At 36.7% G+C, this 17,625-nt stretch overlaps 2 protein-coding genes across 2 annotated transcripts in view; one reads left to right on the forward strand and one right to left on the reverse strand.

Annotated features, from left to right (window-relative positions):
• The window catches only part of ZDHHC2 (zinc finger DHHC-type palmitoyltransferase 2), a 75,191-nt gene extending 70,250 nt beyond the window's left edge, over positions 1–4,941 (forward strand). Inside the window, exons 17-18 of the transcript XR_009006506.1 lie at positions 2,899–3,019; positions 4,632–4,941. The gene's annotated coding sequence lies outside the window, so the exon portion shown is untranslated. The remainder of the gene's footprint in view (positions 1–2,898; positions 3,020–4,631) is intronic.
• On the reverse strand, positions 1,311–17,600 carry CNOT7 (CCR4-NOT transcription complex subunit 7). The gene is made up of 7 exons (XM_057537276.1): positions 17,446–17,600; positions 15,654–15,864; positions 13,615–13,808; positions 9,834–9,995; positions 6,941–7,085; positions 4,613–4,723; positions 1,311–2,969 (listed from the first exon to the last, which is right to left on the reverse strand). The coding sequence occupies exons 2-7, from the start codon at positions 15,768–15,770 to the stop codon at positions 2,841–2,843; spliced, it is 858 nt and encodes a 285-aa protein (XP_057393259.1). The 5' UTR covers positions 15,771–15,864; positions 17,446–17,600; the 3' UTR covers positions 1,311–2,840.
• Positions 17,601–17,625: the final 25 nt, after the last annotated feature.

The following is a 17,625-nucleotide window of genomic DNA, read 5'->3' on the forward strand; positions in this document are numbered from 1 at the left end:
CAGTAAACAGCTTTGCTTGGCTAACAAATGGGCCACTTGTAAACATACTTTGGCTGCAGCCTTATTTTCGTGAAGAAATTATGCTGTGATGAGATACTCCATTTTAAAATTGCTAATTCTCCTGACTGTCGCTTTCCCATGAGTTGGGAATACTGTGATGAGGGCTTAGTCTAGTTATGTCAACATACGTTGTATTTTTTCAGCACAGTTATAGTGTCACAGTTTATTATAATTTGATTATAATTCACACTCCAACGTGCCTTAAAAGCACACCAAAGTGCCCTTTTCTTGTTTTGACACAGTGGGTATGAATCGGTAACATAAACAAATAATAAAATGTTGTGGTTCAGAGATATACATGGCACAACTGCTGTTGGGTCATCATCTCCATCACTGAGTTTGTAGCGTACCAAGCAGAAACACGAAATGATGAGAATGCCATAGGCAGTTTCTGTAGCAGCTACTCAACTGTCCCACTGTAGTGCAAAGATAGCCATAGACGGTACATAAATGTTGTGGCTGCAATCCAATAAAACTTTATTTATGGACAACTAAACGCTGAATTTCATAATTTTCACATGTCAGGAGATGCTCTTTTTTCCCCCCAACCATTTGAAAACTGTAAAATCCATTCTCATGTCACTGGCCATACAAAATACAGGCAGCAGGCTGGTTTTGATCAGTAGGCCATAATTTGCTGATTCTTGCTCTAGATTTAACAGAATATGGTGAGTCCAGAATTAATGGCTTAGGAACATTTAAAAATGATCAAATATCTTTTATCCAAAAGCTAGGTTTAGTAAAGGTTATAATGTTCCTCTTTTAGAAGTTATAAAATATATTAGTTCTTGGAGACAGAAACCAAAACCAAAACCAAAAAATTGATACAAACTCTGAAATTCAGCAATTACAAACTGAAATTCAGCAACTACATGGCTATTCAGAAGGCAATCTTTATAAAAGATCAAAAGAAAAAGAAACCAATTAGATACCTGCTATATTGTGTTGACTTTAAAAGAAGCCACAGTAAGTTATACCAAATGCATTTACTTTGTACATCTTTCAGAATAAATGGGGAGACAGAAGTCAAGTCTTAACAACTAGTTGAGGTATGCATAAAAAATAAGCCAACACTGTTGAAATGTAGAAGGCGCAGGTTGATTTTTTCAATTAAGAGATTAAAAATCAGCTAGTTAATGAAGTTACTGAAGTTACTGAGTTCTGTTCAGTTGCCCAAATTAAAAAAAAAAAAGAAAACGACCCACAATAACCCCCAAATATTTCTAAAACAAAATTACCAGTCATCAACATATAATAAGAAAACATTTCTGAAGCCTTTATTTACAAAAGCTTTAAAAACAAATAATCCCTCTGTTTCACAAATGTTTTGTTTAAAAAGGACCACCCAGTTACAGCATGGAAGTATCATGAATAAAGAATGTACAAGGGAAACAAACCAATGTGGCTAACAATTGGAGATTTGCTACTACTACTGATTGATTGAAGTGCAGATAACATACATCATAACTTGTAGTCCGTCATTTCAGGGCAGAGTTAATGATTACCGAAGTGTCTTCCTACACATGCTCTGATCTGGTCACATATTCTGCATGGCTAAATATTTCACAGTCTCTTTTGTCAATATATATAAAATAGATTGCAAAGATATACACAAAAAAATAAACAAGCATTACACTCCTCAGGTAATTTTATTAGCTACACTGTATATAGCTAATAAATTTAATATTTTTTGTATTTTGTTGTTTTGCACCAAATCTCTCCATTATTTATCTTTGTAGCAACTATGAAAGCACAAACTTTTTGTCTTCTAATTTAATCTGGTACAAAATGTACCTAAAGACTTGCAATCTTTGGGTTTTAATGAAATTGATTTGTGTAATCAACAAATCAAGAGCATCATTAAGTATGGCTATGAAATCTTAAAAAATTAAAAATAAGGGTAAATAGCGATGGAATAAAAAGAAGCAGATCAAGGAAAGTGTGCTATCATAAAATAACTGCAGCTTTAACATGTTGGATACCAGTTTCCGGGCAGACACTAAACATCCAATCACAAAGGATTTTTCCTGAAGGGTGTAAAGCTGGTTTGAAAAATTCTTCAGTCACAGAGCAGCCTACACATGCCAATTAGAAACTGACAGACACTAGATGTGCTTGGGAGATTAAGTACTACGTACAGAAACAGCAGTTACTAAGCTCCTCAGTAGTTTTTTGTCTTTTTTTTTTTTGTAGTCTTGCCGAATCAACCATTTGCACAATGCATGTTCTATATTCTGTGGGTCAAAAGCAAGTAAATACTGTATAAAGTTGGCAGATGGTCATTTTTCCAGCTAAGAGCAAGAAAAGCCAAAACTGCTGATAAAACAGAGGATTTGAGTCAGAATCACTCTCTAAAGTGCAAAATTGATGGTCCACAATCTCAAATAGCTAAAACTCCTGCAGAATGGAAGGGAGACATGAAACAGGGAAATAAATTACAGTCAGTGCTAGTTAATTTAGGAAAGGGAAAAAACCAAGCTCAAGTAAGTAATGTTTATCAAAGTATTCAATATGATTTACTGAATAGCTTTCCCCACTCTCTGTCACACATGCCTACTAACAAGTATATTAAGGCCAGATTTAACCTGAATGCTTTTCTATTTATTAAGATCTGAGATAGGAATGGTCACACTTAGTACTACTGAAAGGCAGAAAATAAAATGAGCTATGAAAGGAAAAAAAAGTAATGTCTGTTGTTCAAGGGATTCAACCAGAGATAAAACCTATATACAAGCATGTGTGTAGCTCAAATAAAATAAAAATAAAAGAACTATTTCATGTCATGACTGCTTGTTGGCCTCCTCTTCATACGCACTCCCTGTGCCATTCTGTACATAGGATGAACCAGAACCAAGGCCGTACAAATGACCACAATATTTGGCATCATCAATATGATCTTCAAAGAACATCTAAAAAGGAATTTTGGAAGAAAAACAAAAAAGATAATTTTAACCAAAAGGTACCACTGGTAATTTATATTTCAGCAATGTAAGTACTGACTGTTCATTAACTATAATGACAGCTCTTTTCTGCGGTGCTCCTCTGAAGCCACACATTTAACTTAAACGTATAAGACTGACTTTCTCAAGAAGTACAGAGCTCAAAAGAAACCAAAGAAAAAGACTACCAAAAAAATGTATAAACACAACGCCTTTCCTATTAACACTCAGACCATTTTTATGAGACTTTGTAATGGAAAAATGGCAGGCATTTTTATTCCATTAATTTAATAATACTTAATCATGAGAATGAATAAAAATAGCCAATAATGGGCAGAGGAGGGGAAGTTTAGGTTTATAAGTAGCCTTGAGTCTATGTGCAAGGCTAAGTTGGCTGAAAACAATCAAACCCCAAACATGTCTGGACAGCACACCCTGAACATTCAGATTAGGTTATTATCCTTAATAAAGCCAAGAAAAATAAAGATAACGAATTAGTAGCAGAGAATCCACCATTAATTGAACCATTAAGGCATTTTTTAAATGCAAAACTGAAAACTCAGAAGGTTGTCTTAATTCTCTAATGAAGCACTGGGAAGAAGTAACAAAACAAAATATTTACTTGTCATGAACAGTCCAAATCACTTCTCAATCAGTACCACTTGGCAAAATAGCTATATGCTTTCTATTGTATGTATTATTAATACATTTCTACAAAAAGTTTTAAATTCCCAGAAGTATTCTCAGTCATTTCTTTAATGTCTAAGAGGATATACTCAAAAGAATTCTACAGTGAATATTTTGCAAGAAGGAAAACTTTTTTGTAAGCAAAAAAGTCCGTTCTGTTTTGTTTCTGCACAACTGGCTTTCTTTTCTTTGCATTTAGCTACAGTGAAGTATACCTGTCACTTAACCTAAGAGTAGACCTGGGTTCATTAAATTTCATTCTTCCATACCTAACTTCTTTATATTTGAAGAACTTATCTTTGCCTTTTGCCACTTAAGGAGTGTCTGCCCAACATGATTTTTGATTTAACTATTTCAGATTTAACCCCTTTAGAGTTCAAAACTGCTTTGTAAGAATCTACTAAAAAGCATGAGTCCTACTCTGTAAATCCTCAAAGAACTGAAGAGTGGCAAGAGCAAACAGTATTTTCAGCAGCAGTTTAATACCTAAGAGAAGCCAGTGCCAGGGGAAACTTAACATATGGATCCCTTGACTTGACAGAAGCCACGCTGACGTGGCCCGCAGGAAGCCCTCTGGAGCTCTCCCGTTAGTGATGTGTATGACCTTGGGTAGAGGCTACCTGCATCTGGCCTCAGGTTCCTCACCTAAGAAATAATATGGTTGGACCTACATGACTTCTACGGTAGTTTAAATTTTTTATTCTACAAAGAACTTATTTTTTTTCATTGCCTTCTGAACTACATTTCAAGATGACTTATGATGACTTTTGATTACTTTCATTCAAGTGTAGTTGAGTATGACTTACATGGTACCTATAATCATATCTTCACTTAATATGTACTTATTGCCCCAAAACTTTTGCCATTAGATTTTAATGTTCTCAACCTAACAACCAACTGAGAAAAATGCACTGATGTCTTCATACTTCTCTCATTTTGAAAAAGGCCATTCCTGTGAGCAATGAGTCAGATCCTGCCTGATGTTGTGGTCCTATCCGTTCCAGCTCTAACTGTTCAGCAACTTCCTGTAAACCACCCTACAAGAAAGAAAAATTGCTTGTCAAAAGAAAGAAACACTCGAATTCACAAATTACATAACTTGGACAATGACCAAAATAGAAATGAACTTCAGTATGTAAAGATGGACCTTATGAAGATCAGCAAAAAACAGAGAATGTGAATTACTGATGTATTTGTTGAATGTGGGAGATGTTTATAATTTAATAAAAAATGAGATCTTAATTGGGAAAACTTATCTTCATCATACTCTTTAAGGCGTGTGGCAGGCAAATAACTTCGCTGAAGATATGGGGGAAGCAGATCGTATATAAGGTAACAGGTACACAGGGTAACATTTACCAAGTACATTCACAGTCCCTCTATCCACCCATCAATTATTATAAAACTGACTGTAGGCAGTTACTTTAAATTTTCTTAAGCTTCACTTCAATCTATCTCTAAATAGTTTCATCTAAATAATTTGCACAAAACAAAGCTGTTATGATTAATCAAATCCATAAGAATTCACTAAGTGCTTAACTATGGTTTTGTTAGTTTAAAAAAGTTGTAAGAATACAACTCCTTAGAAGGGTCTGCTAAACACCCCCCTATTTAAATATTGCTAGGATTAAAAAAAAGATACTGAGATTGAAAGGAAGAGAAAGAATACAAGAAAAGAAGGAGAGAGTGAGGGAAGTAGAATAAAGAGGGGGAAAATGGGAGGAGAGAAAGGAAAGAAACATCAGGACCGACGACAAAACACACACAAAGAAATTTCTCTAAATTGTTAAGGCCTCTACCAGCAAACTAGCCCTTCTCTACATCACAGCTTGAAACAGTGCTTTGCACAGCAGCTGCTTCAGGGCTAAAAATAGCACAAGGATTAGGTATCATTAGCAGCTGCTTAGGAGAGCAACAGAATAGAGCCATTCAGTACCACTGACTATAGGTCAAAAAGTACCTTTGTCATTAACCTAAATTTTAACACTGCCGGTAACTCGGGGCATATTCAGAATATCTAATATGCGTAGAAATTTTTCAACAACATACACATAATGAACAATAATTCAGTTCTCTGTTCCCCAAAACTGTCACTGTACAGACATGTCAATTTTAAAAAGCATTTCCACCGCCAGATTAAAACATTTATGCCTTGGATTCTCAGCACACAATACTTTCAGGGGGTATCCTTTATTTCTTAAAAATTTCCCTGGTTATATGCTATATCCTGTAATGCGGCAAGCAAACTCTGGACAAAAGACCACTCTCATGATTTTCAGTTCATCTGTCAAAAGCAAAGTTTCCTTATTCAACTCCGAAATTATTTCTTTCTGCATAAAAGTAAAACTCAAAGTTTTTACCATCTCCTAAAAGTATAACCTTCCTTGCACTTCTAAAAAGTTGGTGAGGAGAAAACTTGATCAACCTTGATGTAAGTTCTATGAAGCAACCACTTTACATAAATGTTTTTCTTGAATTACAGCTTAAACACAAACACACCAGAAAAAACAAAACCACTATATTCCTTAGGAGTCTGTACCCCCATAGTGAATTCATTCTAAGACTAAAAGAGCACTTTTCCTTAATAAAGACATTTTCTTTTCTTTTTGAAAGAATTAATGTTCAGAAGTAACAAATCATTACACACATGGTAAGCAGTGTCAGAATGTAAGCTGCTGTCTAGACAGGACCTACCCAATTACTAGCACTTACTACTAACAAGCTGACATCTATGGGCCAGGGGAGGAAAAAAAACCCTTTTAGCTATGTAATTTACTCCTAGTAACATGACCCTATGACTAGACCCAAGGAAATAATCTCTCACGAAGGTAAGCTGAAGGGGAAACTCTTTTTGCTACACGACTGACTATATCTGCACATTGCTGGCCACTTCAGACTTTATCTTGCGTGGAAAGATGTGCGTGTTGCAAGAGAGTGAGAACTTGCACTTCTGTGCCTGAGAGGCTCAGATTCTGTGCTAGCTTATGTTCAATCCGGCAAGCAATGACAAAAATCTGATCTTTTGTTTAAATCTTGTTGAAAATTTATTCTGCCAATATATACTGAAGCTCTGAAAAAGGATTTCCTATAAATTATTTATGCAAAAAAGGAATCAAATGATCAGATAATGTAACTGCATTTAACATAAAACTTAAAAATAGGGTTTAAATCAACATCCCAACCCAGCACCTTATAAGTCAGTCACCCATTCTGAACACCGTGCTGATTACAGATAAAGCCATTCGAAGCCTTACTTTGAGATTTTTGCAGCTCTTCATGAGGTACTTCACATCATAAATGACAGGAAAAAACAATCGAAGGATCTCAAAAAAGTCAAGTTCTTCTTCAGGCAAGTTAGAATTGGTCAGGATTTTGATTAAGTAGCCAAAGTCATAACCACTACAAAAGGGTTAAAGAATAAAGAAGAGGGACCATAAATACCACAGAAATGAAAAGATATTTTTTTCTGATACAACTTTTAAGTGAGTCACACTGTAGGCAGGAAAAAAAAAAAAGAATGAACCAGAAAAAAGTACACAGAAGAAAAGAGAAAATAAACATGTTTACAATTATAATGGGAAAATGCCATCTTTTACAGACAGTGTCATTTCATCGTTCAGGGATACCAATATACAGAGATCTCTACTACCCTCCTAAGCGTGTAGTCACTAAACTACTATTTTGCTAATCCTTGAATAGAGAACTCTCTAAAGAGTATCAAACTGTCCATAGCAGATATCTCAAAAAATAAAGATGAAAGGAAACTTGGCAAAAATGTCAAATGATGCAGGAAAACTGGCATTCAGAAGGCAAAAATAATGCAAATTTTCCCATCATTTACATAACAAGGTCATTCACTTCAAAAACCCAAACAGTTAATTCCCTAACAAAGTATCTTCACTTCCCGTAAGTGATTTTATTAATACTCTCTTCCCTCAAAATTTTGTTCCTGTCTCCATCCGCAAGAGATACTAATGGTAATGCTGAACCTTGAAGCGAAGGTAGTAAAGGCTGAGAACTAGTATCTAGAAAATAAAAAACCAACTCCCACACTCTCAAATCAACACCTCCTCTCCCTACTGGTTGGCTTTTCCACAGCTTTATATCAATACCTCTCTACACTCCCGTGCCACAATCACACCCCCTTCTTTTCCCTGTCTACCTTTCCTTTAAGGACCCCCCACAGGATGCCTTCCCTCAAGAGCTCAGCTCCCACAGATTCCTCAGACAAGTGGTTTTCTTGTACTTCCCTTGAAAGTCCATGTACTGTTTTCTCCGCATGTTTAAAGGACAGGTGTCACATCTCCAAGTTTTTTTTCCTTATGGCACATGGTTGGGACTCAGATATTTGATGAGAGATGCTATTTAACATATCTTTCAAGGGGAGATTACAAATAAAATTTCTATTCAATGTTTAGAATTTTACTTCTTACTTTAAAAAGAGAAAAAAATGTTTTTACATTGAAGACCATTAAGGAATATCAAGGAATAAACAATAAACAGCAGAAACCTTTAAATTTCTGGTAGCTAACAAGGAAGTAACTAACTTTGCTGTCTACCTAAAATATGTCAATATATTTGCTTAGCATCAATACTAGTAAAAGGAAGATCATATTAGAGTTTAGGATTTATAAAGTTCTTCAACTAGTCTTTATCTACTAGAAATAGATTAGAATATGAAGAAAATATTTAATGACATTTAGTAGAATAAAATCTTAACAGATCTTGACAAATACTCAAATATATCACAGTCTAATCCAGACTCTAAACTATAAGAAGACATGACCCCTTTCTGTTTTTGTTCATCTTATCCTAGTACCTAGCACATGGTATTTGCTCAGGGTATTTTTTGAAAGAAAGAACCTGTCATACATAGTAATAAAAAACAGGACTATGCTTTCCAGTTCTTTTGTATCTTCATGACCAGGAAAGTAAAAAAAAGAGCTCAAAAAACATTCCTGAAATTACCAGAGACTTAAGCCTCATCTCCTGAGGTATAGGCTCAAATGGAGAATAGAGAAAAAAGATGATAGGTGGAAATTAGTATGTTCAATACTCCAACTCAAAAATTACTGCTTAGTACTGCCTTGAAGCTGACAATATGAACAGTCCTTCACTATTCTCATTCATTACACAGGCCAGCACTGGAAATTCTAAAGCATGCAGAAACTCTTTTTTTTTTTTTTTTTTTAAATGTGTGAAGTGGACCAAGTATAAGAACAGTAATATATGCAAAATGCAGTGCTTTTTAAAAAGATAACAAGAGGCCAAATAAACTTCCGAAGGTCACTATTAGTCCCTGGGCTGCCAATTTAATTTAGTTTACTTAGGAAAATTCTTTCTCTTACCTAAAAGTCTATATTTACAAAATGGAATTAATTTCCTTTCCAGAAATTCTCTTCAACAATCTGGTTTTATTTTATGATAAGAATTTAAAACTACCACTTATTGAGAATATACTGTGTGTAAAGCACTTTACTAGATGCCTTAAATATGTTATTATCAACCATTAAAACAATTCTGTAAGATAATTCTTCTAAGTGATTTCTTCCTGACACTCTATTAAAAAAAAACATTAAAATCTACCACAGAGACCCATCCCTAGCTTTCTTTGCCATTTTTTTTTCCATAGCACTTAATCACCATCTAACAAACCACAATATACATCTCATCATTTTAAAAAATTGTCTGCCTACTCCCACCAGAATGTAAACTCCATGAAATGAAAGATTTTACTCTATTTTGTTCGTAGCTTAATGCCTAGAATCTTACCACAGTGCTTGGCATATGGTAGATAATAAATAACTTTTTTAAAAAATGAATAAATGTTTTCATTCTAAGGCTTAGAAATGTTAAATAACCCTAGGTAACAGATTCCAAATGGCACTGCTGGATTTAAACCAAGGTCTATTTTTCCAGCCTGTACTCTTTCCACATGCAATACTGTCTCTTAGTCTAAAATGGATCCCATATCATTAAATTCATCTTTAAGTAGACCAACATTAGCCTGTGAAGAGTTAGGAGACTGCTATATGGCAGCCAATTTTTTGTAACTAAGCCTGAAATTGCTGACACAGTGACCCAAGTGAAGTGTGAAGCAGCCAGGAAATGGTAACACAAATGCCATTTTCAATGTAATCTTTTTACCTATGAAATGATAACCATTTGACCCCTTCACAGAGGACTACTCCTGATGTCATAAGAAGTTCTGCAAAGTACTGGGTCTCAATTCCTTCCTCCTCATGTTTTTTAAACTGGATACCAGATGTTGTTAGTAGCTCTATAGAGTCTTGGGCATACATGTCCTCCCTGGCAGAAGAAAAAGAAAGACAACATTCAAAAGTGCCATACTCCAAACTGTTTTTCTCCCACTTACATCTACAACTACAGCGCCGGAAATATCAAGAGAGAGAATGGGCTTGGGTCCATTTATTCCAATGCTTCACATATATGGAAGGAAAATACAACTTAAATACAAAGGTCATTTAGTATTTTAGAAAAATGTTCATATAGTAAATAATCATTCACAACAGTCCAATGGTGAGATTTTCATCTTTACTATCAATTTCATTAGCCTTTCACAAGTTAAGTAAATTTAGCTGGGTTTGAAACAAAGGGTCTTCTTCTCACCAGCAGCTACCACCACAAAGTAAGAGATGTGTTCTTATTGGGGGCTTTCGGTCTCAGCAGCCCGTTTAATGCTGCCAAGTGGAGCTGCAGCCCCGGGCGTGAAGGCCTGTGTCTATCTCCCGGGCTCTCAGCAGGAAAGAGACTGAGTAGAAAACACCTGCTGTGGCTGAGTTAAACCACATTCCGTCTTAAAGAAAAAGGAGATGCCTCCTCTCACTAACGATGAGCCTTTCAAATAGCTCTGAGAGGCAGTAAACTGTTTAAAATGAAGGGCTCTGCTAGAATAGCATTAATTTCTTCTTCTAACAACCTTACTCCTAGAAGATTACCTCCCAAAAATCAAGCCAGGAAATCTAAATATAAAACCAATCTTTCAAGATTTTACTTAAGCCAAAAAGAAAGCCATCTCTAATTTGTAAGCACAAACACACAGGTATCCAAAACATTATATTAAATCAAAAAAGTGATCAAAATGGAAGTATGTTTCTGAGAATAAATGAAAAGTATTTCATGCATTGCCCACTGGATGCTTCCTTTTATTTACTTTTAAAATTGTGAGAATACTGGTTTTTACCACTTAGCAAAAGAAAATTCTATAAAAGCTTTAATAAAACAAAACCAAAAGGAACATTACACTTAGGCCAAAAAGTATCCTTATGGTCTACTCTCTGGAAATCAATTTACTATTAAATGTCTTTGAAAAATAACAAAACTAGCAACTGAAATATTTAAAAACAGAGGAACCACAACGATCACTGTCAAACTTCCCTGGAAAATGTCCCTGGAAAACCATTGTTACAGAAGGGGACTGAGTAAGTCCACGTTTTTTCATTACACAACAGGTATTATTGTCCTTATTATACTAAAATATGTACCTTGAACAAGTAGAATCTCACTCATCGTGCCCCAGTGCTAAGAGACACGCTTTAGCAACTATAACCAACCAAAGGCATCCAGATTCTTTCCAGGCACACGTTATTCTGGGCCATATGTTCACTTTACTTTTATTTTAGTTTATTATCTCGCTCTCAATCAGAACTTAAGCTTGAAGAGGGCAATGATTTTTGTCTGTTTTGTTCAATGTTGTATCACCAAGGAGTACTGCACTATTGAAATCAGTATTTCCCAAACCTGCCCAATGATAACAATCACTGAGAGAACTCAGCAACAATATGGATTCCCAAGTCCCACACCTGGACCTACTGGATCACAACCTCCAGGAGATAGACCTGGATGAGTACCTCTGGTGTTTTATGATCAAGTATCAAATTATACTTTAATTTTCATGTACATAGCAACTCCAAATTCAGTTTAGAGCAAATTCCCAAACATTGGACTTTGGCAATAGAAAGCAGACAGAAGAGTTATAGGAACACTAAGTGAAATGACTATGACCAACTTTCCTCAACATTATGTCCCTGGGGCTTAGCACAGCTGCTGCTGACACATTCATTCTAGGCACTCGATAAAAAAGTCAATTTTCATCTTTCTTCAAAATATCCAAGATTCATGGTGCTCTTTCTCCACATTAGGTAGAACTGGTTTTATCTTCCAACTGACCCTTTCTACTTAAATAATATTCTTCACTGTATCCTTAAACATCTCTTAAGATATTAACATTAGTATGAATGGTAGCAAAACTACAGTAGCCCTCTCTGTATAAGAAAAAAACGTCTTTCAGAGATTGTCAACTTTACCAAAACTGAGACACTTAATGGTCACCTACTCACGTAATGCGATCACAGCAGTATCTTAGTAAAGACCAATGTTCTAACGATCAGCTTGGAAAAAAGGTAACATGGAACAAATGAAATGGTAAAGAACTGATTTTAAAAAGGGTTATCTTGGGCTTCCCTGGTGGCGCGGTGGTTGAGAGTCTGCCTGCTAATGCAGGGGACACGGGTTCGAGCCCTGGTCTGGGAGGGTCCCACATGCCGCGGAGCAACTAGGCCCGTGAGCCACAACTACTGAGCCTGCGCGTCTGGAGCCTGTGCTCCGCAGCGGGAGAGGCCGCGACGGTGAGAGGCCCGCGCACCGCGATGAGGAGTGGCCCCAGCTCGCCGCAACTGGAGAGAGCCCTCGCACAGAAACGAAGACCCAACATAGCAATCAATCAATTAAAAAAAAAAAAAAAAAAAAAAAAGGGTTATCTTTTGGGAAAAGGATAAAAGGGAATTTTCGGAACTAAAGTACCTATAAATGGTTATTACCAGTTTTAATAGAGATGAGTACCTTTCACCCTCTACCAGGTTCTGGAGTGTATATTATTAAATTCAACAGAGTAAAAACAAAGAGTCAGGCTAAACATAATGCAATTAGAAGCCATACTATTGCACCATTGACAACACTACCCTCTGAATTCATGAGCCCTGCTTTTCTTTAGATCTTATATGCTAAGTATCACATTACAGAGAATGGAGGTTCTTACGTGGCACTACCATTAATTGTCCTACAGCTTCTTTTACAATTTTCCAAATTGGATGTTAGATCATATGAAACAATCAGAGGCTGTCAAACAGAAGGACAGTGCAGTACAGTAATATGCTCAAAATGTATTAAACATTTCCCCATCTTACAGTCAGTTTGTAAACAATCTGCCCTTACCCCGAAACACTGGAAACTTCCCTAAGCTATCAAGACTACTCGTACCAATGATATAGAAGTACTGTGAGTAAAGAAACTGGGTTTTGACCCAGGGCTTGAGTTAGAATTCAGATTCTGAATTGTTTCTAAAAGAAACACCAGGCTCAAAGATACTATTACTTCTCCCATAGGTAACTTACAAAAGGTTTTGTGGACTGACCTGAGAATATAAACATTATATAATATTGATTTAAAAGGAAAATGCACCCAAGTTTCCAAGAACTATCTTACCACCTGTGACGTGTAATCTATTCATACACTGGAGTATGACCGTAATAAAAATCTCTTCACAAGAAGGATAACTATTACAACAAAAACATATATATTTCAAATTGCACTCAAAGTTTGAAAGCAAAATTAATGTTGTAAGATTATTTTTTCTATCAACCCAGTTTTCCAAATTTCAAAATAGTGGCAGTCATACTTTTCAAATAACATCTCTAAAACTCAAAGTATTTGCATTTAAGTCTTCTTTATCCTAATTTTTTTGTCCCATGATAAAAAGAAATGTAAACTTTTGAAATTTTAGGTTTTAAATATTTCCAGGATAATGACATCAAATTCAATTAGAATTTCATTTGTCACACTTGAGGGAAATTAATTCCTAAAATTAAACTAAAAAAAAAAGTTTGGGTTAAATTTATTCCCCACTTACGTCAAATTAAATTTAAAATTAAACTGCCAAGTTGAAGTTCCCGGAGGGTACTCTCCTTGCTCATTCATGAAGGTCAGCCCTAGCTGAATTATCTTCAGCAAGTCCACGTTACACCGCAACAGCTGGTACTGGTAGTCAGCGTTGCTCCTGAATTCTCCAATGGGCCTTGCAACCACACCTGGAAACTCGGTGTCCTGTAAAATAGTTTTAAGGTTCATTATTTACTAAATGGTCGAAACCACAATCCACAAATTCCTAGAATAAATAATTAATTTGGGGTACAAGTCGAAGAATCCTGTTATAGGTGATATTCTACACAATTCACGTTCAATTGCAAAGTACCTTTTAACTAGGAAGAGCATTACTTTTTAGAACCATAAAATAAAACTCTGCAAACTTAATGACTTCTTCTTACTTTAAATATCATATTAGTAAAAAACTACTGTGTATTAGATACACATAATAATGCAACTGAGTACTCTATTCCCAAGGAAGGGGGAAAAAGTCACAAATTCATGTTTCTCAACAGGTGTGTGAAACTATGCTCACTGTATTCTAATGTTAAAACCAATGAAGAACTGGTTAAAAAGAATGGAAAATGCACCATACTTTCCGATTGCTTTTCTGAAGTAAGGATTATCTAAACACCAAAACCCTCCTAATTTCTTGGGCTAAAACAGTACTCTCTCTACAGTCCAGAGAAAGCACATCCTTAAAAACTGCATGCCACCACTCATTCCTGTAGAATGTTAAGCACATCTCTAATGTTGTCACTCCTTATCATCTGAGAAAGAAATGATCACTATGAATTCCTACTAGAAAGAAATAATTTCATTCTAATTGTAAGTACATCTATTAAATAGGACATTATCTATGTACACTCAAATATTCATATTTTAACCAATCAACCTGCCCCTCCCAAAAAAAGAGTATTAATTTATTTGTATTAAATATACTAAGAAAATAGTATATCAGTTTAGTATTAAAGTTCAAATTAGGAAACTAAGAAGAAAACCTAAATACCAACTCATATGAAGCAGTAAAGAAATTAAAACTTTTCTAAATTCAGTCCAACTCAACAACCACTTTATTGGATGCTATGTGTTATGCTAGGTGTCGGGGAAGAAAGGATGATTAAGACACTAATCTCTTACTTCTCGAAGCTAATAATCTAGAAAACAGTAGAGAAGCCAAAACACAGTAGTAAAGAAGCAAAATAATTAACTGAGTAGACAAGCTAGGCAGATTGAACAGTATATGCAAAAGTAGAAATGCTTAACAGTACTGTGTGTCCATGGAACTCCACTGGTAATTAAAAAACAAACAAAGAACTGCAGACCAACAATGCTTCACTGGGAGATGTGAATTTATTTGTTTGAGAAAGACATTCAGGAGTTCCATCTGGTATTAATATTAGGCCTTAATGTTGCTAGGAGCAGACCTGGCACTCACAGCTAGGTCCTAGCATTCTTCTGCTGAATATAAACAGTTTCACACTATAACATCAGACAAGGCCAGTCTGTAATCATGACTGAACATAAGCAAAAACACAGACATTTGTCCAAACCACAAAAATGACCAAACATCTTTCTATCTTGGCTGAGTGACTGTTGCTTCTTTACAGCTTTAGCCTCACTCCAGTCTTCTCTCATTCTAGTTGAGACTCAATAAGATACCCTATCATGGAATTACCCGAGCTTACTAACAGCATCCAGTTCAGAGCAAAGCCCTGCTTCCTTACTCCTTTCCTAAAACCACCTGCCACAAGCCCAAATCCTAAAAGTCCTAACACTCTCTTATTCAAATGCCCCATGGTTCTAAGAATGCATTTTCCCTCAGTGCAATGAGTAAGAAACCCAACTTGTCATATTGCAGGTGTGTTCTTGGTGGTCTTTAGTTGGAGGTCATAGACAAAATTCTCTTTTTATAATTAAATTAATCACTAAAAAAAATCAGCCAGAAGGGTTGAATTCAAGATGTTTAAAATCCCCTTTCCTCTTTCATAAAAAGCATTTTAAGGATTTTGCTCATAGTCATACCATAGCAACGTAATTATATTTTCGGATAACTTGACGAATTTTCTTCATCTCTTCATCCAGGTTGCAAGCCCAAACTTCACAAATTCTTTGGCTATGATCTACAGTTGCTGCTGGCATAGTGAGGGCACAAGGAGTCTAGCTGCCAAGCATCAAAATGTTATACTTGATTGAAGATTTGTTTCATAAAATACTTTATCCTTTATTTATGTACCTGTCAAAATAAGAACCAGCTATATGAGGAATCTGAATCACAGAATAATTGAGTTGACAGAAACCTAAGAGATTATCTATTCACAGTCCTTGCTTTATAAGAAAATCAAAGTTTAGAAAGTGACTTGTCTAAAGTCACACAGCTAATCAGTAGGATAAAAAGGACTACAACACAGGTTTCCTGGTTCTAATATGTTATGTAAAAACAGTGTTTTTTGTGTACATACTAATCATTTTTTAAAATTTTTCATTACTTAAAAATTGCTCTGAATTTAACTCACTCTCTGAATTAAACTTTATAAAGACATCCCTTTCCAGAAAAAAAAAGGAAAAGTGACATGCTGATATACATGTGAAAAGATCAGATCAGATGTTACTAGGGCAAAGATAGTATTTGCTTTTATTCCTCATTAACTGAACATTCAAAGTCTGATTTAACTACAAAATCTACTGGGATTTATTCAAGTCAGATTGGAGGGGCCAAAAGTAAACCAATTTAAAAAAAAAAAAGTTCTTTCTGAGCAATAAATAACAGCCACAGAAACTGTTTCCATGTCTGTAACTGTGGATGGAGAAAGAAAGCAAGCAATAGAGGGTCTGCATTTCAAATTGTTTCTAATTTCCTAAAAACCAGAGCATTTTCCCTGGTTACCAAACACGTCACGTTTCTGGTCCCTAAACACAGGTTTCATGGTATATAATGATAACAGTACAGACCAACATTTTGATTCTTGAGCAGGGAAATTCCAGATGCGCTTTCATTTTTCACACAACTTTGAAAAAATTCATAACATAAAGTGTAAAAAAGGGAATTATGACCTCCCCTTCTAAGCTCTGCAGTCACAAATGTAACCTCGAGTGCTCCAAGAACAGAAACCAAAGATCCAGGGGCCCCTTCCTTTATAACCCTCTTCGCTAAACACACACACACAGTGGAAAGATCCAGGGCCCCTTCCTTCATAAGCCTCTTCGCTAAACACAAACACACACACAGTGGAAAGATCCAGGGCCCCTTCCTTTATAAGCCTCTTCGCTAAACACAAACACACACACACACAGCGGAAAGACCCCGTAGTTGAACATTGCTTTCCTCCACCTCTCTCTACTACAGTTCCAGACGCCCCGAAGAGGCATCAGAGGCCTTCTCATTACTGGAGGTAGCATCTCCGAACAGCGGGTTCCCAACGCGAGGACAGTACAGACACACTCAAGTCACAGATAACTCTCTTCCCTGGCAGAGAGCCAGAGAGAAGGTGCTGATAACCATTGACCGGAGCCGGATGGACTCCCAAGCACCGCATACGAGAAGCTAAGGCATCTAGGCCACCGCCCTCCACTCCCAATTTCCGCCCCACAGCATCGAAGCCCCAGGTACAAAGCCTTCGCGTCATCACTCCGCGCCACCCCCTTGACATATCCCCCAGCCCCAGTTACCCTCCCCCCTCCACCCGCCGCCCAGCCCCTTCCTTCGCCAGCCGCGCTCCAGCTGGCGCCATCGCGCACCCGCTTAGGTTCGTCATTCCCGCCCCCTTCCTACTTCTCCAACCCGCCCCTCCCCCCGCAAGTCTGTGGCAAGATCTACTTGTGTCGCTGAGCTCGCGCTCCTCCTCCTCCTCCTCGCCATAGAGACAGCACCCAGCGGCGGCGGCGGGTGCCCCATAGACACCTCTCGCCCGGCAAGGGGGAAAGGGGAGCCGGAGCTGCGCCGCACCGCGCTGCGCCGTCGCTTCTCGCACGTCCGGGCGGGGGCGCCAGATGATGA

This window comes from Balaenoptera acutorostrata, chromosome 21 (assembly GCF_949987535.1).
Source record: "Balaenoptera acutorostrata chromosome 21, mBalAcu1.1, whole genome shotgun sequence".
Taxonomy (NCBI): Eukaryota; Metazoa; Chordata; class Mammalia; order Artiodactyla; family Balaenopteridae; genus Balaenoptera; species Balaenoptera acutorostrata.

Bases quoted from the DNA above. Each gene is read 5' to 3' on its own strand.
- CNOT7 (XM_057537276.1), bottom strand. From the start codon at position 15,770: ATGCCAGCAGCAACTGTAGATCATAGCCAAAGAATTTGTGAAGTTTGG. The intron at 13,809-15,653 runs GTATGACTATGA...ACTATTTTACAG, and splicing joins AATATAATTACGTTGCTATG to GACACCGAGTTTCCAGGTGT. The intron at 4,724-6,940 runs GTAAGGCTTCGA...TCTTTCTTGTAG, and splicing joins AGAGCTGCAAAAATCTCAAA to GGTGGTTTACAGGAAGTTGC.